Here is a 25,014-nt window from a genome sequence, read left to right as displayed (position 1 = left end):
TCTTTATTGACCTTTTATTAAATAAATATGCAATTTAGATTTCTATACATCCATCACATTGGTGTAGTCTTATAGTATACAGGTTTACATAACTGGACAAACCCTTTTAGTAATAGATCAGATGGGGGCTCTCTACCTGTTGCTACCTAAAGTACTTTTTTGACAATTTACATAAAATAAATTTGCGATGTTTAATTGGCTGATTCAGGTGCCAAGCAAATGAGATAGAGAAATGTGACAACCAGCTGCCAAAATGGAAACAAAAGAAGAGTTCACACAAGTGAATTGTCAAGGGACAACAAGTACATATTTTCAGAGACAGCTTAATTGGAATCAGAAAGAAAGAGCTTGGGATTGAATTACTAAAGGAGTATAGGCTGTTCTCTTAACATAGTCATTGTTCACTAAGCAAATAAAGCTATGTTTAGTTCAGTCACCTTTTTCAGCATGACTGTACTCCTGCGCACAAAGCTGGGTCCATTAAGTACAACACAATGGTTAAGTGGTTAGCCCTTCCACCTAGCAGCCCTAGGGTCATTGGTCCAAATCCCATCCATGGTACTACCTGCCTGGAGTTTGCATGCTCTCCCTGTGGCTGTGTGGGTTTCTTCCCACACTCCTAAAGACATGCTGGTAGGTTAATTGGCTCCCATCTTAATTGGCCCTAGTATGTATAAATGTTAGTTAAAGACCTTAGATTGTAAGCTCCATGAGGGCATGGACTGATATGAATGTACAACATATTTATGTAAAGAGTTGTGTAAATTGATAGCACTATGTAAGTACCTGTAATAAATACATTAAGACACAGACTGGTGTGGAAGAACTTGATTGGCCAGCACAGTGCCTTGACTTCAACCCTACTGAACATCTTTGGGATGAATGGGGATGCCAGTTGCAAACTAGGGCTTCTCATTCAACATCAGAACCTGACCTCACATTTGTTCTTTAGGGGCACAAATTCCTACCGACACACTCCAGAATTTTGTGGAAAGCCTTCCTAGATGAGCAGAGATTGTTATACCAGAAAGGAAGCAGCCAACTCTATAATAATTCCTAAGGATTTGAATGGGATGTCAAACAGGTTCATAAAGATGCGGTTGTCAGTTGTCTACAAACATTTAGCCATATAGTTGATCATACACATTGCTAAGTAAACTGCATCTAATTCATTCATAACCCAACCTTAGCTGGAGAATTCTGACCCTACTGATGAGTTTCTTTAGCTTTCTGATTTCTGATGTCTCAAGCTATGATACTGAGGTTTAGAGATTTTACACATACATTTTACATGGAGCTTAATGTCTGTAGGCCTTGACTCCTATGCAGACTTTAGAAGCCAGTTCTTGGTGTTAAATGGCTGGTCCGCTTCTACTGTGTGCAGCTTACTTTGTACATTTTGCGTTTCAGATGGACTCAAAGAAACCTTTATGGTTTCTTTAATTTTTTTCAGCTTGCTGTCCACTTCTAAAGACTTATACTGGCTCTCCGGATCAGGTTTCACAGTTGAAGGTGACTGGTAGGTGCTTTCCTCCTGTTGGGCTTCTAAAACAGGTGATATGATAGGCTGGTTCTCCATGGGTGGAATCGTCTGTTGCCCCAATAGGGAGTTTGAACGATTGCCTTCCATTAATCTATCATGTATCCCCCTATGGCCAAGGCTCTGAAATCTTTCCTCCAAGGACATCAACGTTAGACTGTGGTGGAACGTATGGCCGGTACACAGTGGCCACTCTGCTGAGCCTGGTAGGGTGGCTGGAGTAGAAGAGTAAAGTGGTCGCCCAGGGTGGGGTGCTACACCAGGATTGTGAAGCTCTGTGGAAGTGCTAGGCGCATGGAAACGCCCACTGCGCAGGCCAAAGTAACAGCAGGAGCCTGAGAAACATGGAGTAGGAACCAAATTGCACCCTGGAAAAACAAGAATAGAAAAATAAGTTTTCTCACAAGAGGCCCATCAAGTATATAACTAAAAGTGTACCTCAGCTGACGTTTAATATGATCCTACAACCAGGCAAAGGACATGTGGGTATGGCCTTTTGCTTGCCTTTATACAGCCCTTGGGACACTATTCCTCCCTCTGACACCAGCAATAGGGTATTATTCTCTCCACTGACACCAATGTTGGAGCATATATTCTTCATCTCACACCATTGATGGGGCACTATTCCTTCCACTAATGGCAAAGATGGGGCACTATTTATCCCACTGACACCAGCAATGGAAAACTATTCCCCACTGCCATTAATGATGGGGGCACTATTCCTCCCCCTAATACCAGTGATGGAGCACTATTCCTCCTCCTCCTGTGTAAATTGTTTACTCCCACTGACCACCAAGCCAGAGACAATATCTACTCCCTCTGGCCACAGTCTGGTCCTGCTAAAGTATGAAGGACAGTAAACTGACAATAAACTGGCCCTTTGTTTAGAAAGTTTGAAGACCCCTGGACTAGAGAATCATTCTTTACTCCCCTAGGAGCTGGGAGCCTCATAGAGTGCCAAGGTTCAGTTACCAGACAACCATGTCTTGCCAGATGGGCACTGCCAGAGGTAAGATGGCTGTTTTCAAAACTTAGAATAACCTTTTACTATGTGACTTACTTCCAGCTCCCAGCGTCTTCTTCCCTGTGCTGTTATCATACTCCATTGGATTCTGGAGAACTCTGCGGCAGGTAAGTTGGTCTGCAAAGAGCTTATGCGCTAGAAGAGTGTTCTGTAATACCTGTAGTAAGGGAGAGAAGAACATTGTAAAGAAAAAAGGTTTATGGATAGAAAGATAGATAGATAGATAGATAGATAGATAGATAGATAGATAGATAGATAGATAGACCAGTCATTCTCAACTAGGGTCCTTTCAGAGGGTCTAGAAAACAAGAAAAAAAGGGGCACACAAGTCTTGCACTAATGTGCAAGTGATAGCTTGCACAGTGATAGCTTTTTATTAGAAAAGTAAAACAGATGTATACTTAAGGACACCAAGAATCACAAGCATATCATTATCGACAGTATCCTTGGTGACCTAGACCATTGGGTGAGTCCCAAACACAAGAAGATGCGTAAAAAATCTGACACGTTTCGAGGGGGATCCCCTCTTCTTCAGAGCCGATCTTTGTCTCTGCATAGCCTCCCGTTAAATACCTAACGAGTCACACAAATTGACTCCTAAGAGTTTCTTCTACTTGCAACTACTTGGGCTGGTATAATTATTAAGGGACAAAACCCCCAGTGTCTTAGGTCACCCAGGACACTGTCGATAATAATATGCTTGTGAATCTTGGTTTGTATACATCTATATCTATACAAAAGCTTTGCCTTATTGGAATAATTGAAGATCCTTGGTCCTCCTATGCCAGAACTGGCGCAAGAGGCTTTTCTTTATGTTTTCCTTTCAGAGGGTGCTAAGGGTTCCTTGAGCTGTGGTTAGTTGGCATCCCATTTGATGGTGCCCTCATAGTCTTGGGGCAAATGGAACTTGGCAGAGCCAACTGCATGACACCAATGATGATTTTAGCTGTCTGTGAGGGTGGCATTTTGAGCACTACTATAAAGGGGGCATCCTTCCCACTGACCTCCAATGTAAGGGGCATTCTTCCCACTGACCACCAATGTAAGGGGAATTCTTTCCACTGACCTCCAATGTAAGGGGCATTCTTCCCACTGACCACCAATGTAAAGGGAATTCTTCCTATTGACCATCAATGTTAGGGGCATTCTTCACACTGACCCCAAATGTAAGGGGAATTCTTCCCACTGATCATCAATGTAAGGAGCATTCTTCCCACTGACCTCCAATGTAAGGGGCATTCTTCCCACTGACCTCCAATGTAAGGAGCATACTTCCCACTGACCTCCAATGTAAGGGGCATTCTTCCCACTGACCAACAATGCAAGAATCATTCTTTCCACTGACCAACAATGCAAGGATCATTCTTTCCACTGACCACCAATGTAAGGGACATTCTTCCCACTGACCACCAATATAAGGATAATTATTCCCACTGATCACCAATGTAAAGAGCATTCTTCCCAATGACCACCAATGTAAGGAGAATTCTTCCCACTGATCACCAATGTAAGGGGCATTCTTCCCACTGACCACCCATGTAAGGGGCATTCTTCCCACTGATCACCAATGCAAGGGACATTCTTCCCACTGACCTCCAATGTAAGGAACATTCTTCCCACTGACCAACAATGCAAGGATCATTCTTTCCCCTGACCACCAATGTAAGGAGCATTATTCCCACTTACCACCAATGTAAGGGACATTCTTCCCACTGACCACCAATGTAAGGGGCATTCTTCCCACTGACCACCAATGTAAGGAGCATTCTTCCCACTGATCGCCAATGTAAGGGGCAATCTTCCCACTGACCACCAATGTAAGGGGCATTCTTCCCACTGACCCCCCATGTAAGGGGCATTCTTCCCACTGATCACCAATGTAAGGGACATTCTTCCCACTGACCACCCATGTAAGGGGCATTCTTCCCACTGATCACCAATGTAAGGGACATGTTCCCACTGGCCGCCATTGTAGGGGGCATTCTTCCCACTGACCACCAATGTATTTTTTTACATTTACATTAAATTTACACATTATTGTACTCTGATTAGTGAAAACGTATGTCTGATTGCTGTGTGTTACAACTCATTTCAGATGAGCATTGGTGTATGCACTGCCTTGGTGAATAAGTATATCTATGGGGCCTATTTATAAAAAAGTGGTGAACTGAAATGTATACGCCAGATAACAACAACAATAATAATAATAATTTACAACTAATAAATGTTATTATTATTAATATTATTATTATTATTATCATCATCGGCATCATCACAGTTTCTTTTCTAGCTTGAAATAAATCCAAATCCTAACCCTCTTTTATTGAACTGTATTGTTGCGGTATTGTGTCCCGTTATATTGTAACGCGCTGAGCAAACTGTTGGTGCTATATAAATCCTGAATAATAATAATAATAATAATGATGATAATAATAAATACTTCTGAACTCGGAACTGGAACAATGTCAGTGCATTACCTCTCTTTGAACACCAGATGGCAGTACAGCTGTATGACACATATTGTTCCCCAGCAGTAGGGACTGTGAGGGGCATCTCATGTCCCACACTGGGTAGTTCACAAAGATGAGTTTGCTGAAGTTAAACTTGTATGTGAATCTTTTCCCTTTTGTCTTGTGCAGTATTCTCTTATTGTAGTAATATCTGAAATTTAAACATTTGCAAAAAAAAAAAAATGTTATTTGGATATATTAATACATTTATTATAAAGCAACTACTTTGCAACTACTTTGGATTGCCTTTCAGGCTTTTTATGCCTCAAGAGAGCAGATTATAGTTGTGAAGTCTCAGATTTGTTGCACTTAGATCATTTTATATATATATATATATATATATATATATATACATATATACAGTGAGGATCACCCTGCAATTTTGCAAGTTCCCCCACTTAGAAATCATGGAGGGGTCCGAAATTCACATTGTAGGTGCATTCCCACTCTGAGAGACAGAATTAAAAAAAAAATTCAGGAAATCACATTCTATGATTTTTAAAGAATTTATTTGTCTTGCACTGCTGAACATAAGTATTTGAACACCTAAGAAACAGCAAGAATTCTGGCTCTCAAAGACCTGTTACTGTGCCTTTAAATAGTCCACCTCTACTCCACTCGTTAATCTAACTTAGTAGCACCTGTCTGAGCTCTTTAAAGACACCTGTCCACCCCACAGTCAGTCAGACGTCAACTACTACCATGGGCAAGACCAAAGAGCTGTCAAAAGACACCAGAGACAAAATTGTGGACCTCCACAAAGCTGGAAAGGGCTACGGGGCAATTGCCAAGCCGCTTGGTGAAAATAGATCAACTGTTGGAGCAATTGTTAGAAAATGGAAGAGGCTAAAGATGACTGTCAGTCTCCCTTGGACTGGGGCTCCATGCAAGATCTCACCTCGTGGGGTATCACTGATGATAAGAAAGGTGAGGAATCAGCCCAGAACTACAAGGGAGGTGCTGGTCAATGACATGAAGAGAGCTGGGACCACAGTTTCAAAGGTCACTGTCGGTAGAACACTACGCCGCCATGGTTTCAAATCATGCATTGCACGGAAGGTTCCCCTGCTCAAGTCATCACATGTCCAGGCCCGTCTGAAGTTTGCCAATGACCATCTGGATGATACAGAGGAGGCATGGGAGAAAGTCATGTGGTCAGATGAGACCAAAGTAGAACTTTTTGGTCTAAACTTCACTTGTCGTGTTTGGAGGAAAAAGAAGGATGAGTTGCATCTCAAGAACACCATACCTACTGTGAAGCATGGGGGTGGTAACATCATGCTTTGGGGGTGTTTTTCTGCGAAGGGGACAGGATGACTGCACTGTATTGAGGAGAGGATGAATGGGGCCATTTATTGTGAGATTTTGAGCAACAACCTCCTTCCCTCAGTCAGAGCATTGAAGATGGGTCATGGCTGGGTCTTCCAACATGACAATGACCTGAAGCACACAGCCAGGATAACCAAGGAGTGGCTCCGTAAGAAGCATATCAAGGTTCTGGAGTGGCCTAGCCAGTCTCCAGACCTAAATCCAATAGAACATCTTTGGAGGGAGCTGAAACTCCGTGTTGCTCAGCGACAGCCCAGAACCCTGACAGATCTAGAGGAGATCTGTGTGGAGGAGTGGGCCAAAATCCCTGTTGCAGTGCAAACCTGGTCAAGAACTACAGGAAACGTTTGACCTCTGTAATTGCAAACAAAGTCTTCTGTACCAAATATTATCACTGATTTTCTCAGGTGTTCAAATACTTATGTTCAGCAGTGCAAGACAAATACATTCTTTAAAAATCATACAATGTGATTTCCTGAATTTTTTTTTAATTCTGTCTCTCAGAGTGGAAATGCACCTACAATGTGAATTTCAAACCCCTCCATGATTTCTAAGTGGGGGAACTTGCAAAATCGCAGGGTGTTCAAATACTTCTGTTCCTCACTGTATATATATATATATATATATATATATATATATATATATTTAATTAAAAAATTTTTTTTTTCAGTGCACAATAATTTACCACCGAACCAAGTTTTTGACCTCCACATTTAAAAATGTGATTCATTATCAGAGCATCACTCTGATAGAACCAGCCACATCCAATCATGAGAAAATAACATGACCACACCATAATATTCTATTAATTCTGTGTCATGGGTACACCCTTTTGTAAATCCTAACTCCAACCCTTTATTTAAAAAACTCTTTTTTTGGATGGAATGTGGATATAGTAACATTTTGTTTCTGTCTGCAATACCATTGGGAAAATATTCTCTTGTTTCCTGTTCAGGTAACACACATACAAGCAATGAAGGTGTTGTCACCTGGATAGGAAGGAACAGGAGCAATAAAACATTGTCGGAAATTCTAACCCTTCCTCACTCTACTATAAATGTGTTTTTGTCTGTGTCCCAAATGATGAGAAAGTGGTGAGTACACCGTCATAGCACTTCAGAGCTTTATGCCGGCCATAGATGGGTCGAAAACCTGCCAATTTGTAGGCCGATAAAAAAATCAGCCGATTTTCACACCGTTAGTGGGTTAATTGGTCAGCCGTTTTTCTGGGTTTTTGCACATTTTTTTTATCGGGCATGTTTGAAAATTTGTGGCCGATGATGGGCAAATCGGCCGATGGTTTTAGGTGATAAAAAAATCTGTGCAGGAGCCGTGACCTACAAGAAGAAGAAGAAGAAAATGAAGAAGAAGAAGAATTCCAGTCCGCTATTATATTTTATATGAAAAAGTCTTGCGGTTGCAACAAATGTATCCATTTGTATCCAAATAAAAACATCTGTATCCAAATAATGTATTACACTGTTTTTATTTGGTTGCAAATAGACATAGTCAGTAGATATATATGATTATAAAACACACAAGCCTTGATGAAGGGGGGAAGTTTTCTTAACCTCTGAAACGTGTTGTTTTTTTTTTTCATTGATCATTTAATAAAGTACAGATTTGGACTGGTGGGGCGCTTCCATTTTCTGTATAGTTGGACTTCCCTCTAGATCAGTGTTTCTCAACCTTTTTTCAGTAAAGGCACCCTTTAAAATTATGGACAGTCCTGAGGCACCCTTTAAAATTATGGACAGTCCTGAGGCACCCTATAAAATTATGGACAGTCCTGACGCACCCTATAAAATTATGGCCAGTCCTGAGGAACACTATAACATTATGGACAGTCCTGAGGAACACTATAACATTATGGACAGTCCTGAGGCACCCTATAACATTATGGACAGTCCTGAGGCACCCTATAACATTATGGACAGTTCTGAGGCACCCTATAAAATTATGAAAAGTCCTGGGGCACCCTATAAAATTATGGACAGTCCTGAGGCACCCTATAAAATTATGGACAGTCCTGAGGCACCCTATAAAATTATGGACAGTCCTGAGGCACCCTATAAAATTATGAACAGTCTTAAGGCACCCTATAAAATTATGGACAGTCTTGAGGCACCCTATAAAATTATGGACAGTCCTGAGGCACCCTATAAAATTATGGACAGTCTTGAGGCACCCTATAAAATTATGGACAGTCCTGAGGCACCCTATAAAATTATGGACAGTCTTGAGGCACCCTATAAAATTATGGACAGTCCTGAGGCACCCTATAAAATTATGGACAGTCTTGAGGCACCCTATAAAATTATGGACAGTCTTGAGGCACCCTATAAAATTATGGACAGTCCTGAGGCACCCTATACAATTATGGAAAGTCCTGAGGCACCCTATAAAATTATGGACAGTCCTGAGGCACCCTATAAAATTATGGACAGTCCTGAGGCACCCTATAAAATTATGGACAGTCCTGGGGCACCCTATAAAATTATGGACAGTCCTGAGGCACCCTATAAAATTATGGACAGTCTTGAGGCACCCTTTAAAATTAGGGACAGTCTTGAGGCACCCCATTCTAAAAAGTGAAAAACTATTCTAATAAGTTTATATAACACAGCAACATCCACACATGTAGGACACCCAACATTGGAACTGATTTATTCTTTCAGAGCAAACATACTTTTGCACACTGGTACTGACTAGTATCCCAATGTTTCTCCTCTCCCTCAGTTTTTCTCCATCACTGAGCTAATGTGACCCCAGCACTGATGGAAAGGGGCAGGAGAAGGTCAAACTAGGATGCTGTGCAGGCAGCTGACATCCACCTTAACTGATGATGTCATTGGTTGCCAGGACGCCAGTGGCTAGAAAGTCGTAATGGCGCACAATTAAAACCTATGGCTTTGTGTAACTAAAAGGTAGACTTGTCCCACCCGCTGGCTTGTATACAATTTTTGGGCAATTTTTAGACATTTTGCCAAGGCACCCCGGGGTGCCTGGGCACCCTGGTTGAGAAGGGCTGCTCTAGACTATCCTCCACGCAGGGGTGCTCTGGTATAGGTAAGTGGCCTAACCCAAAGCTAATTAGTGTCTTAAATGAGATGATTCTTGTTAATACTGGATACGGACAATAGAAGATCTAGTGCCTGTGTTTGTCTGGAATCAGTTGTTAAGTCTGTAGTTCTGAGACACCGTTAGGAAGATTTTCTCACATTTTCGGTTCAGGTGACACATGTATCTGTAATGATGGAGTTGTCACAAGAAGGAACAAAGAGCAGGTTTTAACCCTTCCCCATTCTAATGAAAATGTTTGTGACCCCATTGGTTAGGATGTGGTGCATTGTGTCTTTCAAACTGTTCTGATTATGGACCATCCTGGTTTCTGGTCCTAAAATGAGCAGAACCTTGAAAATGAAGGTTGCGTAACCCCTTAACACAGCCTAACCCATCACAGCCCTTTAATGCCCAGGAAGCAGCATGGCTTCTGGCTCATGTGACCACTATGATTGGCTCTCATAGCAGTCACATGATTGATCCTGTCCTACTGGATCCCGATCAGAAGCCTTGAACGAAAGCTGGTGACAGCATGGGGAGATTGCAGCTGGACATTAAGGGCAGGTTCACACCATAAAGTGTGCATCCGCATGCATTTTTGCACGTTCCCGGGCGATGTGTTTTGGACATCCAATTCATTTCAATGAACTAACGAAAACACAGGAACACACAAAAATGTGTGCGCACAAACGCACCTTTAATGGCAGGGTATCTCAACTAGGGTTCCTCCAGGGATTTCTAGGGTTTCCTTGAGCAATGAGCAATTTCTGCCTTCTCAGATAAGTTCCCACTGACACCGTTGATCTTTTTAGCTGTCTGTAAGGGGGTATCATGAGTTGTAGATAAAATAATTATTAGTAGGGGTTTCCTGAGACCAGAAAGTTATTTCAAGGGTTCCTCCACGTTGAAAATGTCAAGAAAGGCTGCTTTATGGTGTGAACCGAACCCTAATCTCCAGCCGCTGCACATATGTGTTCACTGTGGTACCTTGTGTTTTGATGCCCAAGAATGCAACTGCATTTGTGAGACGTGTGGTGGTGCCATTAAGAATTGAGAAGTATTAGTATCCATATGCGTCTGCAGACAGCAGTGTGTTCCTATGCTGGAAACCACATGCTTCCATGTGCACTACCATATTGCTGGCCCTTAAGTCCCCCTTTCTTGCCACCACACATACAGTGGGGCAAAAAAGTATTTAGTCAGCCACCAATTGTGCAAGTTCTCCCACTTAAAAAGATGAGAGAGGCCTGTAATTGGCATCATAGGTAGACCTCAACTATGAGAGACAAAATGAGAACAAAAATTCAGACAATCACATTGGCTGATTTGGAAAGAATTTATTTGCAAATTATGGTGGAAAATAAGTATTTGGTCAATATCAAAAGTTCATCTCAATACTTTGTTATATATCCTTTGTTGGCAATGACAGAGGTCAAACGTTTCCTGTAAGTCTTCACAAGGTTGGCACACACTGTTGCTGGTATGTTGGCCCATTCCTCCATGCAGATCTCCTCTGAGAGCAGTGATGTTTTGGGGTTGTCGCTGGGCAACACGGACTTTCAACTCCCTCCCAAGGTTTTCTATGGGGTTCAGATCTGGAGACTGACTAGGCCACTCCAGGACCTTGAAATGCTTCTTACGAAGCCACTCCTTCATTGCCTGGGTGGTATGTTTGGGATCATTGTCATGTTGGAAGACCCAGCCACGTTTCATCTTCAATGCCCTTGCTGATGGAAGGAGGTTTGCACTCAAAATCTCACGATACATGGCCCCATTCATTCTGTCCTGTACATGGATCAGTCATCCTGGTCCCTTTGCGGAGAAACAGCCCCAAAGCATGATGTTGCCACCCCCATGCTTCACAGTAGGTATGGTGTTCTTTGGATGCAACTCAGCATTCTCTCTCCTCCAAACATGACGAGTTGTGTTTCCACCAAACAGTTCTATTTTGGTTTCATCTGACCATATGACATTCTCCGAATCCTCTTCTGGATCATCCAAATGCTCTCTAGCAAACTTCAGACGGGCCCGGACATGTATTGGCTTAAGCAGGGGGACACGTCTGGCACTGCAGGATCTGAGTCCCTGGCAGCGTAGTGTGTTACTGATGGTAGCCTTTGTTACGTTGGTCCCAGCTCTCTGCAGGTCATTCACTAGGTTCCCCCGTGTGGTCCTGGGATTTTTGCTCACCGTTCTTGTGATCATTTTGACCCCACGGGGTGAGATCTTGCGTGGAGCCCCAGACCGAGGGAGATTATCAGTGGTCTTGTATGTCTTCCATTTACTAATTATTGCTCCCACAGTTGATTTGTTCACACCAAGCTGCTTGCCTATTGCAGATTCAGTCTTCCCAGCCTTGTGCAGGTCTACAATTTTGTTTCTGGTGTCCTTCGACAGCTCTTTGGTCTTCACCATAGTGGAGTTTGGAGTGTGACTGTTTGAGGTTGTGGACAGGTGTCTTTTATACTGATAACAAGTTCAAACAGGTGCCATTGATACAGGTAATGAGTGCAGGACAGAGGAGCCTCTTAAAGAAGAAGGTACAGGTCTGTGAGAGCCAGAAATCTTGCTTGTTTGTAGGTGACCAAATACTTATTTTCCACCATAATTTGTAAATAAATTCTTTCCAAATCAGCCAATGTGATTGTCTGGATTTTTGTTCTCATTTTGTCTCTCATAGTTGAGGTCTACCTATGATGCCAATTACAGGCCTCTCTCATCTTTTTAAGTGGGAGAACTTGCACAATTGGTGGCTGACTAAATACTTTTTTGCCCCACTGTATGTGCTACGTGGTTGGCCAGAAGTTGATTCAAATCTGGTATAAGCGGTTCTACCAAGTCTCAGCTTTCTTGTTTACTCTGATGCTTCTTTATGACTTGAATTTGCATGTGTTTGAGAGATATCTTCTCACCTGAGAGCCCGGCTCAGCTTGTCATAGTTCATCTGGGGTTTACATTTCCGCCGGCCCCACAGCCTGGCCACTTCATCAGGATCCTTGATGACAAACTCGCCATACTCTCCCTGCTGCCAGGCGATGACATGGCGGAACTCTTCCTTCTGCAACAGCTCCAAGATGAAGTGCCACAGCTGGATCTGACGGGAGCCTGGGCTCGACTCTGCCTTGTACGCCCAGTCGGGGAAGGCCAAACCTGATGATTGAAAAGGTTTTTAATTAAAGGAAACTTGTACCAAGAGAAATACGTACTCTGCTCTTGCAGATTCTAGAATTCCTAGGAACTGACCTAGAACAAGCATGCAGGCACCTTATTTGTATACCTTTTTTGCGTCATTGGGTTTGATTTACTGTTCACCTTGCAAAGTCAATTTTCATGTTGATAGGGAATCTTCACTTATCTTAGTGAATGTGGAGAAAAATTACTTTGCAATGCAATATCCAATCACATGAAAGGAAAACAGTATTTTTGCTTGCACACGGTTGGATGATGGATGTCAATCACTAAGCTAAGGGAAAATTAATTTGAAAAGTGAAAATACACATTGCTAAGTAAACAGCGCCTTATCTCCTTTAGTAGATCAACCCCATTGACTCCAAAGCTATCAAAGCCTTTGCGTCACCATGAAAGCCGGGCAACTAGCTCTTATGTCACATTCATTTCTTTGATGCGTCTATGACAAAAGTTTAATAAAGAGATAATAAGCAAAAAAAAAACCAAAACACAAAAACAACCCCAAAAGAAAATCAAAATCGACTTCCAATATAACTGATATTGAAACATTTGCAGCATGTAGAGAAAAAACAGAGCTCATTTTAATCTAATCTATTAATTTTTGACAAATTCTAATTAATAGCGAGCATTTAAAAGATAGATCTACTTGAATATTTACCAGCAATCCACGAGATGTCTACTGTTCCCCTGCATGCTTTTTGCTATATATACCCTACAGCTCAGGTGACTGCTCAACAGAGCCTATACTATACCATTGAGGCCTTGTTGAGCAGTCACCTGAGCAGTAGTAGTGTCTATAGTTTACAGCAGTGTTTCCTAACCTTTTTTCAGTCAAGGCACCCTTTAAAATGATGCACAATCTCGAGGTACCCCATTCTTAAATGTAAAAAAACGAAACAAACAGTTTTCCATATCTCAGCATCATCCACGCATGTGGGCCAACCAGCATTAGAAATGATTTATTCCTCCACGTGTGCAAACTGGAACTGACTAATATGCTAGCATTTCTCTTCCTCTCTCTGCTAACATGACCCCAGTGCTGACAGAGAGGGGCAGGAAATGGCCAAACAGGACCCAGAGTCCTCCTTATCAATCAATGACATCATTATGTCAGGGTCCAGGTCTGAACCTGCAACCTCTGCTGTGTCTGGTGATGTCTATTCTTGCTGAGCTACCTGGGATGCTGGACAGCTCCATGGACAATTCCTTGAATGATCCTGCCTTGAACTTTGTTTCTCTTGAACTCCTTGCTCCTCTCATGAACTTCGTGATTTAAGCCATGCCTTTGCACTTCCTGTTTTCCAGATTATTGTGCTCTCTCCAGACAATATCTCACTCTTGTCACTCCTACTGCCATTTGTATATTTGCTACCACTTGTTACCATCTTTGGCTTGTGCCTCGACTACATTTCTGCTTTATCCCAACTTGCAACCACTTGTTACCAACCTTTGGCTTGTTTCTCGACAATGCTTGTGCTTTATCTTAACTTGCAACCACTTGTTACCAACTTTTGGCTTGTTTCTCGACAATGCTTGTGCTTTATCCCAGCTTGCAACCACTTGTTACCAACCTTTGCCTTGTTTCTCGACAATGCTTGTGCTTTATCCCAACTTGCAACCACTTGTTACCAACCTTTGGCTTGTTCCTTGACTATGCTTCTGCTTTATCCCAACTTGCAACCACTTGTTACCATCCTTTGGCTTGTTCCTTGACTATGCTTCTGCTTTATCTCAACTTGCAACCACTTGTTACCAGCCTTTGACTTGTTCCTTTACTATGCTTCTGCTTTATCACAACTTGCAACCACTTGTTACCAACCTTTGGCTGTTCCTGGACTACGCTTCTGCTTTATCCCAACTTGCAACCACTTGTTACCAACCTTTGGCTTGTTCCTTGACTACGCTTCTGCTTTATCCCAACTTGCAACCACTTGTTACCATCCTTTGACTTGTTTCTTGACTACGCTTGTGCTTTATCCCAACTTGCAACCACTTGTTACCAACCTTTGGCTGTTCCTGGACTATGCTTCTGCTTTATCCCAACTTGCAACCACTTGTTACCAACCTTTGGCTTGTTCCTTGACTATGCTTCTGCTTTATCCCAACTTGCAACCACTTGTTACCATCCTTTGACTAGTTTCTTGACTACACTTGTGCTTTATCCCAACTTGCAACCACTTATTACCAACGTTTGGCTTGTTTCTCGACAACTCTTGTGCTTTATCCCAACTTGCAACTACTTGTTGCCAGCCTGTGGCTTGTTTACTGACTATGTTTCTGCTTATTCCTACCTGCTATACCTGCTACTGGTCCCCCTGGCTTGCTCACCTCCTGGTGGGGAGACCCTGAAGACCCCAACCTAGTACGAACAAGAGCAAAACACATCTCCACCATCAGAAGCTCTGATGAAGACTGGTTAGTGCTTAGTCTCTGCACCTTGAGTGAGCCTGCATCACCTGCCAGGGTGACCTGCTTGTATACGTTTCCTGCTGTTTGGTGGGAGCTTCTCTACTGCTACAGCTACTAGTCTCCGGGCATGACCCCTGACCGCTACACTTTGGTTGTTAGGATGCTAGGGGATGGCCAGCATGGTGCCCAAGGTTGGAAGGCTGCACAATAAAAACCTGTGGCTTTGTGTAACAAATGGGCAGGCTTGATCCACTCACTGGCTTCTTGAAATTTTGCCCAATTTGTGAAAATCTTTAGGCATTTTTCAAGGGTACCTCTGAAGTACCCAATAGGTACCCCAGGGTGTCATAGCACCCTGGTAGAGAAAGGTTGGTTTACAGTATGCTGTATTTTAGTAACACATGGTCCTTTGTAAAGTCGCTTTCTGTTAAGGAGAAAACAAAGGCACTGAGGTTGATTTAATTTAAAGTCATAGAGGCTGTTCTCTTGCAAAAGTGTATGTGCACTTAGCTCAGTAAATAAGATGACGCTGCATTGATGTTGATTATCAGCCAGTGAGTGAGTCAGTCAACAGTAAGAAGATTCAACCATACTTGGGACAAACATAGATCTCTACACAGACAAAAAAAATTAAAAATATATATATATATACACACTATATTGCCAAAAGTATTGGGCCAGCCTTCCAAATCATGTGATTCAGGTGTTCCAATCACCTCCATGGCCACAGATGTATAAAATCAAGCCCCTAGGCATGCAGACTGCTTCTATAAACATTTGTGAAAGAATGGGTCACTCTCAGAAGCTCAGAAAATCCAAGCGTGGTCCCGTGATAGGTGGCCACCTGTGCAATAAATCCATCCATGACATTTCCTGGCTACTAAATATTCCACGTTCAACTGTTAGTGGGATTATAACAAAGTGGAAGCAACTGGGAACAACAGCAACTCAGCCACCAAGTGGTAGGTCACGTAAAATGACAGAGCGGGGTCAGCGCATGCTGAAGCGCACAGTGTGTAGAAGTCGAAAACTGTCTGTGGCCTTCAGATTAGCACAACAGCAGTGCATAGAGAGCTTCATGGAATGGGTTTCCATGGCCGAGTAGCTGCATCCAAGCCTTACATCACCAAGTGCAATGCAAAGCGTCGGATGCAATGGTGTAAAGCACACCACCACTGGACTCTAGAGTAGTAGAGACGTGTTCTCTGGAGTGACCAATCACACTTCTCTGTCTGACAGTCCAATGGACGTGTCTGGGTTTGGCGGTTGCCAGGAGAACGGTACTTGCCTGACTGTATTGTGCCAAGTGTAATGTTTGGTGGAGGGAGGATTATGGTGTGGGCTGTTTTTCAGGGGTTGGGCTTGGCCCCCTAGTTCCAGTGAAGGGAACTCTTAAGGCGTCAGCATGCCAAGGCATTTTGGACAATTTCATGCTCCCAACTTTGTGGGAAGAGTTTGGGGATGGCCTCTTCCTGTTCCAACATGACTGCCCACCAGTGCACAAAGCAAGGTCCATAAAGACATGGATGAGCGAGTTTGGGGTGGAGGAACTTGACTGGCCTGCACAGAGTCCTGACCTCAACCCAATAGAACACTTTTGGGGTGAATTAGAACGGAGACTGCGAGCCAGGCCTCCTCCCCCAACATCAGTGCCTGACCTGACAAATGTGCTTCTGGAAGAATGGTCCAACCTTCCCATAGACACCCTCCTAAACCTTGTGGACAGCCTTCCCATAAGAGTTGAAGCTGTTATAGCTGCAAAGGGTGGGCCAACTCAATATTGAACCCTACGGACTAAGACTGGGGGGCCATTAAAGTTCATGTGCATGTAAAGGCAGGCCGACCAATACTTTTGGCAATAGAGTGTATATATCTCATAGGGCAAACTCGATGAACCACTTGTTTATTTTCTGCTTTCACCTTTCTATAAAGTGCTCCCGATTGGAAGTGAAGTGAATACAACTACAGCTTATTCGCTAAGTAAATGTGTCTAATGTTCTCATTTATCCAGGTCATGGTGTAGCTAGTGGTTGAAGCTACATCTAGCTAGACTTGTTCTGTAAAGCCTAGTACACATGATCAGAAAATTGTATGAAAAATCCCGCTTTCGAAGCGATCGTACGATAATCTGATCGTTAGTACGCAGCTTTTGTCCGAAATTATTTGAAGAGACAAGCAAGGAAATTTTTCTCCTATGATACCGGATTGTACAATTTTAGTTTAACAACTTCCCTTTCGGCCCATGTACATAAACGGCTGGAGGGGAGCAGTGCAGGAGCGGGTGGCTGTTTATAAATGTCTTCCAGCAATCCCTGCCTGTGCGCGCTCCCTGGGAGCGCACATCACCGCAATCCAGAGGACACAATGGAACACCGATCGGTGTACAGGACCTCTGTGTGAGGTCCCGATCATGTGCTCACTGATTGGCCAATCAGTGATCACATGAATAGTAGTAAGCAAGATGTCACTTCCTGACATCATTGCTTACTACTTGTGAAATCTGTGAATGATCACAGAGGTCACATGGTACAGGGCTATTCAGAACAGCCTTGTACCATGTGACAAGCTGTGACCAATCACAGCTCTCACAGTATTTCTCAATGGCTGCAAGAATGCAGCCAGAGAGAACGAGAAATGATTGCTTTTACAGACTTTTTGGTTGTTAAAGCAATCAGTGTGAAAAAAAAAAAATCTTTCTCACCCTCCTCAAGTAGTACAGTGTCACTATGGTGACACTATACTGCTAGGGTGACAGTATGTAAAAAAAAAAACAAAACATAATAATATAAAAATGTAAAATTTTTGAAAAATTATAATATTTGGTTATAAACTAATTTTGGGGGTTTTTTTCACTAAAAAGATAGCTGAATACATTTTGGCCAAGAATTAGGAAGAAAGAATATTTATTTGTAAAATTTTATAAGAAAAACACTTTTTTTTTTCTAAATGTTTGGACTTTTTCATTTATATAGCAAACAAATTAAAATCCCAGTGGTGAATAAATACCATCAAAATAAAGTTTTATCTGTCTCAAAAAAATGCTAAAAAATTCACTTGCATACAGTGTTGCATGACTGTGCAATTGTCATTCAAAGGGTGATAGCGCTGAAAGCTGGAAATTGGCCTGGACTGGAAGGGGATAAAAGTGTCCGGACTTGAAGTGGTTAATCAGTACAATTTTCATCCAGAAATACAATACAAATACATTACATCACTTTCGAATTTTGTTTCTGTCGTACAACAATTTTCCTAACTTTAATAACCTCTTTACTTTCGATATGAGTCTAGATGCAAAAAAAAAAATGGATGACCATTCGTCCGATATTCTGATCGTGTGTACGGGGCTTACGGTTGAGGATGTTTTGCTGCATATCCTCCAATCACTGTCAGCAAAAGATCCCGGAGCTGATAGCCACATTCGGTCACATTCAGACACTTTCCATGGTGATTGGATTAAGGTGACTAACTACCAGGGGCGAACTGACCATTTGGAAACTCGGGCACTGCCTAAGGGCCCGGGGTCAGTAGAGGGCCCCATGAGATGACCCTGGTACCTTTTTCATAGGCTTTTTTGAGTTTGGGCAAGGACACAGGGGCCCCATGATCTCTTATTTCCCGGGGGCCCCATGAGTTGTCAGTCCGCCCCTGCTAACTACTATTAGCTAAGTTAAATAAACAGCATCAATTCCCTTAGAAAATCATCCCTACTGGGTACTACTGGGTATTCCATTAACATTTCAGCTTGGCAGTACTAGGGTTGTTGGTTCGAATCCCAACCACGGCACCACCTGCCTGGAGTTTGCATGTTCTCCCTGTGCCTGCGTGGGTTTCCTTCAGGTACTCAAGGATATGCTGATAGGTTAATTGGCTCCTGTCTAAATTGTCCCTAGTATGTGTATGTATGAATGTAAGTTAGGGACCTGAGATTGTACGCCCCTTGAGGATTAGGGACTGATGTGAATGTACAATATATATGTAAAGTGCTGCGTAAATTGAAGACGCTATATAAGTACCTGAAATAAATAAATACTTTAGTTACTAAGTTGAGTAAACTTTCACTTTCCTAAGTAAAGATCCTCAACTCCTATAGTAAACCAACCCTACTGTCAGTAATGCTGGCCATACACGGGTCGAAATTCGACCGATTTTTCGTCCGAAAATCGGACCTAAGAATAATCGGACGATTTTCGCTGTTAGTGGGTCAATGGCACCGGCCGAATTTTCCTGGTTCCTCCCCTCTTTGGTGATCGGGCATGTTGGAAAATTCATGAAAAACGACCAATTTTCAACTCAACAATGGTCAAATCGTACGATTGTTTTTCCAAAAAGAATATGCGCATGAGCCGTGACCTGGAAGGAACAGAAGTTTCGCCTGTTATATGGGGTGAACTTTATAACTTGGTCGGCCGATTTTCAAAATCATTGACGGCACCGTCGGATTACCGAGCGAACAACGTTTTCGATTTTTGGACAAAAAATCGTTCGGAATTCGACCCATGTATGGCCTGTGTAAGAGCAAGCTAAATGCATGCTTATATTTTTCACAATGTACTAGAAAATGGCAGTTGGGCTGTAATCTTTTATTATTATTATTATTATTATTATTATTATACAGGATTTATTATACAGGATTTATATAGCATCAACAGTTTGTTCAGCGCTTTACAATATAACGGGAGACAATACAGCAACAATACAGTTCAATACAAGAGGATTAGGAGGGCCCTGCTCCTTGGAGCTTACAATCTAGAAGGGAGGGGCTAGTGGTACAAAAGGTAGTAACTGTGGGGGATGGACTGGTAGGAGGAATAGAAGATTCCATTATTAGCTGAGGGCAGGATAGGCTTCCCTGAAGAGATAGGCTTTCAGAGATCGCCTAAAAGTGAGCAGAGTAGGCGATAGTCTGATAAATTGGGGTAGAGAGTTCCAGAGGATGGGGGAAGCTCTGGAGAAGTCCTGGAGATGAGCATGATTATTATTATTCAGGATTTCTATAGTGCCAACAGTTTACACAGCACTTTACAATATAAAGGGGGACAATACAGTTTATTTTGGAAGGAATAGGAGGGCCGGCTCCTGGAGCTTACAATCTAAAGGCAATACTGAAGACTTTTTGCTGCATATCTTGCTGAATATACCCCAGCACTGATAGCAACACTTAGGCTGGACATACACTATACAATTTTCTGTCAAATTTCTGCCCAATTTCCTTTAGATTTACCTTCAACTATGTAGTGCAAGAGCCTGCCAAATTGGATACAATTGAAAATGTTGTTTAGGTTTGACCTCCTATTATTTGGTTTTTGGTAAATCTAAACCAAAAATCTCATGAAAATTGTATAATGTATGGCCAGCCTAAGTCACCTTAATTCAATCTCTACACAAAGTGTCTGAATGTGACCAGCTACTGCTACCTAAGTTAAATGTACAACCTGAAATCCCTTAAAAATGAAAAAAAAAAGAAAATTAAAACAAAATAAAAATTTGTCACACTTGGCATTTTAAAACATGCACAGCTTTGCTTTATTTACTAAATTAACCTCCTTAGCGGTATTCCCGAGTATAGCTCGGGGTAAAATTTCAATACCAAGAGCGGTAACCCCACTCGGGCTTACCATGCGGCGTTGCTCAGGGGGTCCCTGCAGCACTTACCTTGTCCTGCGCTCCCGCGATGTGTCCCCTGCAGCATCCCCGGCCATCTCCTCCGGCCGATGCCGGCATCTGGCTTCTGTGTTCCGGTCCCTGTGACGTCGGGACGTACGGGCACCGGATCTGGCGGCAAATTTGAAATTTTTAAAAAATGTCATTTTTACTGTCATTGCTGTTTCAATGCATTTCACATACATTTTGTCCCGAGTGCTTTGTCCTGTGCCCTGCCTGCATTTTTACTGTTCTTTCTGCCTGGAAACTGAGAAACATCCATGGCGTCCAAAAAGCGTCCCTTTAGGTCAAAAGCGGGTTTAGACCAGCTAGAGAACAGCGATAGTAAATCAGAACTACTTACAGAATTGAGTGATAATGATTCGTGGGGGAAATTCATCATCAGACACTGAAAACGATTTTGCGACTTTGCTCAGTGATGTGTGAATTTGCCTCTGTATTTCAAATTTCAGTGTTTTTGGTTTGATTATATTATTGAATTAAATTTATTATTATTATTTTTTATGATTATTTATTAAATTATAATTTATGATTTCGTGTTTCAAGTTTTATCATATCCAGAATGTTTACTAGACTCTTGTTCGTACAGATTTCAGTGAGTTATTCCTAAAAATTACAGGCCTACAATAAAAAACTACATATTTCCATGCAAAAAAATGGTACCGCTTTCAGCACAAAAAATCGTAAAAAATCATACCGCCAAGGAGGTTAAGTGAGCTTTCAATTCCCTAAGAAAAGAGCCCCTACCCCTATAGTCAATCAAGCCCTCTGTTAGTAAAAACAAGTTAAATATGTGCTTGTATTTTTCAAGCTTTACTAAAAAATGGCAGTTGGGCTGTAATTTGTTTGGTTACTATTGGTGAGACACACTTCATAATGCAAGTTTTAATACATCAGCCTTATAGTATATCATGGCCAATGAAAAAAAAAAAGCTGAAGTGTGCTTACGGTCATTGAAAGCAATTTTGGGAAGAAAAATAGAAGAAAAAAAAAAAACAAGAAAAATACAAATATTAATATGAGTCATTTCTCAATGCCTTACCTGGTATCCAATATGAGCTGGGTGCACAACCACAGTGCATTATAATTCCTGCAATAACGATTTTCAGTAAATAAAGGTATCATTTTAAACATAAAAATCTACATTGCTTTGACTTCAAAAACCCATAGTAAAATACAAGACATTGAATAAATAAAAAAAAAACCCTAAATATATTATAAAATAACAACACACATTTTTACCGTTTGAAATTGTGCTAAAAAACAATTTTTATATGTTTTAATATTTCGTACAAAAGCTTTGGATTTATACATGATTAATTATTTGACATACAATCTGACAAGAATTTAGTCAACAACAATGAAAAAAAATTAAAAATGCCAACATAAATTAGTGAAATATTATACATGTACGTATAAACGAAATAGTCAAGCAATGACAAGCAAAAGCAATAGTGAGGTAATAAATGCGTTAGCAAATACAGAGCTATTATTTTCTTTCTAATAAACTTTATGCGTGTTTAGTATTTTCAGGTTGTTCTATAAACCTCCAAAAATATTTTAACTTAATGTATGAAAGAAAACATAAGCAAAATGATTCAGGTTATTAAAATATTTTTTTTTCTTAAAATGTTTAGCTACATTTCTTTTACTGAAACAATTGAATCTGATTTACTTGATTATGTTTTAATTTACCTTCCCAATCAGAAAACTGTTAAGATAATACAAATATAAAAATAATATTATACAGCATACAAAAAATAAATAGTTATGTTAAAATTTGAAAGAAAATTAGTCATTTAGAATGATTGCATTTTGAATTTTCTATAGATAATTAGATAGATTGATATTTTTTTTTTTAGAAAAAAAAATGTTTTAACTATGATATGCATGTTACTCAAAAAAATATTTAATTGGTAAGGAAAAGAAATCTTGATTCAGACTTATTCATATTATGATTTAGTATACTTTTTTTTTTACAATGCATGGGACATAAAAATTTAAATACATTTATATTTCAAAACCTATGATGAATTTAAATAATTTAAATGATTTAAACTAACTTTTTTTTCCAAAATAAAGTAGAATAATTGGGTAGAATGTGATTATTAATTACAAAACATAGACAAATGCATTACAAATATAATAAAAATAATACGTATAGCATGAAGATCACACTTACATAAGTTCATGGAGAAAAATTCTTGACAAAGAATCTGGCTAGAGGATAGAAGATGAATGTCCATGAAGTGTGTCAGATATATAAGATATCAAGTGGAGGGGGGACCTTTCCACCCTTATCTTCTTAACTCCCCTGAAATAAGTAGTAAGTTACACCAAGGCTTAAACATAGATTTATCCTACTGCAGTTGGTTCTAAAAGGATTTTATACTCCTCCCTTGGATTTTCACAGGCCAAAGAAACGATATCATTAGTTTAATCCCATTTGGTTGAAAAATATTTAAATATATAATTTGATTATTGGGTACGGGATTACCAGGAGTTCTATGACCTACTCCAATCAGTCTGGCATAGTTTATACCATGCAAAAAGCATCATACCAAATGTTAAAGATTGGCTAAGCATTGACCAGCAACTTTGTCCATATTTATGAAACATAACAGGAAGAAAAAGTAAAAAAAAAGAAAAAAATCAGAGGAAAAGGAGGTCTATGCTTCCGATAGCAATTAGACAGTTTATCTTCTTGCAAAATAAAATGCAACGCTGGAATATTATGGGTTTCTATAGGCAACAAGCACAATCTTTGAATTTTTTTCTATCTTTGAGGACCAATGGACAACACAATATTTTTATTTTTTTTTTTTATCTTTGAGGATCAATGGACAACACAATCTTTTTTTTTTTTTTTTAATCTCTCAGGACAAATGGACAACACAATATTTTTAATGGTTTATCTTTGAGGGTCAATGGGCAACACAATCTTTATTAATTTTTTAGGACCAATGATCCACACAATCTTTTAATTTTTTTATCTTTGAGGAGCAATGGACAACACAATATTTTTATTTATTTTTTTTTATCTTTGAGGATCAATAGACAACACTTTTTTTTTTAATCTCTCAGGACAAATGGACAACACAATATTTTTAATGGTTTATCTTTGAGGGTCAATGGGCAACACAATCTTTTTTACTTTTTTAGGACCAATGATCCACACAATCTTTTTATTTTTTTTAATCTTTGAGGACCAATGGGCAACGCAATCTTTTACATTTTTTTTTTTAATTCCCCCATTAATACTGACTGTGTTGATTGGGGAATCAAGTGATTATCTTTCCTGAAGCCTGCGGTTGCACAAAAGAAAATCGCACCATCAATGGCTGGCATTAGATTGATAGCAGTAGAGCCTGGTTAACTTACAATGTACCATCCCTTAACTCATCCTTTATTTTTCTTAAACCCAAAATGACTATCACCTATTATATTATTACTTTCTTGAAGTTACAGGTCCGTAGTTACTAGGTAAAAACTGTTACCCTTTTTAAACCACTTGACCCCATAGGACATTTCACATTTCAGCTATAGACTTACTCAGCAATTGCATCAATGAAGTAATTATGAGTTCGAAGTGAAAGGTATATTGAGTTTTTTTAACATTTACTGTAAATGCAATAAAGTAAAGAAAGTTTCCAATTTGGCTAATTAAAGTTTTAAGGCAACCAGTATTACTGTAGTGATGTGTACAACTTTTTTTTTTTTGCAATTTGTTACAAGTGTCTTGCCACAAAGCACAAAATGTGTGGTAAAGTGTAAAACGTATACAGTAAATACAAAAAAAATTAAAAAAATGTAAATATTGTGCTACAAATTCAAACATAAATTCAAAAATGGGTGTACAAATGCACAAAAAAAGACTACTAAGCATGGAGAAAGGAGTTGAGTAGGGTTAGTAATCAATATCTAGGGGTTCATCAGGGGTTACGTTTTAGCAGGTTGAATTTTTAGGTCTGTTCATTTGATTTTTTAATCACTAGTGGGTTCAAATCGACATTCGTTTTCTAGAAAATTCTAAAGAGCTAGATGGAAATTTTTTTTTAACACATTCATTTCTAACAGTGTATGCGGTTTGCATTTGGTCAAGTCCATTCAAACTAAATGTTAAAAGCAAACAAAATTTAGAACTACCGTATTTTCCGGCGTATAAGGCGACTGGGTGTATAAGACGACCCCCTAATTTTCCAGTTAAAACATAGGTTTTGTGCTATACTCGCCGTATAAGACTACCCCCCTTCCGAGGCAACGCCATTTAAAAACATCAGATTTTTTAA

At 40.4% G+C, this 25,014-nt stretch overlaps 1 protein-coding gene across 1 annotated transcript; it reads right to left on the bottom strand.

The window, feature by feature from the left end:
* On the bottom strand, positions 1-23,212 carry LOC149439232 (ETS translocation variant 3-like protein). The gene is made up of 6 exons (XM_089659289.1): positions 22,908-23,212; positions 21,768-21,815; positions 12,379-12,616; positions 5,042-5,225; positions 2,601-2,721; positions 1-1,908 (listed from the first exon to the last, which is right to left on the bottom strand). The coding sequence occupies exons 2-6, from the start codon at positions 21,805-21,807 to the stop codon at positions 1,322-1,324; spliced, it is 1,170 nt and encodes a 389-aa protein (XP_089515415.1). The 5' UTR covers positions 21,808-21,815; positions 22,908-23,212; the 3' UTR covers positions 1-1,321.
* Between the last annotated feature and the right edge of the window lie 1,802 nt (positions 23,213-25,014).

This window comes from Staurois parvus, unplaced genomic scaffold (assembly GCF_062004578.1).
Source record: "Staurois parvus isolate SC_StPar_1 unplaced genomic scaffold, SC_StPar_1.0 ptg001146l, whole genome shotgun sequence".
Taxonomy (NCBI): Eukaryota; Metazoa; Chordata; class Amphibia; order Anura; family Ranidae; genus Staurois; species Staurois parvus.
This window is presented reverse-complemented; position numbering and strand designations above follow the sequence as displayed.

Coding starts and splice junctions, on each gene's coding strand:
- LOC149439232 (XM_089659289.1), bottom strand. CDS start 21,807: ATGCACTGTGGTTGTGCACCCAGCTCATATTGGATACCAG. Junction 2,722..5,041: donor CATCTGGTGTTCAAAGAGAG/GTAATGCACTGA, acceptor CCCTTACTACAG/GTATTACAGAACACTCTTCT. Junction 1,909..2,600: donor GAAGACGCTGGGAGCTGGAA/GTAAGTCACATA, acceptor TTGTTTTTCCAG/GGTGCAATTTGGTTCCTACT.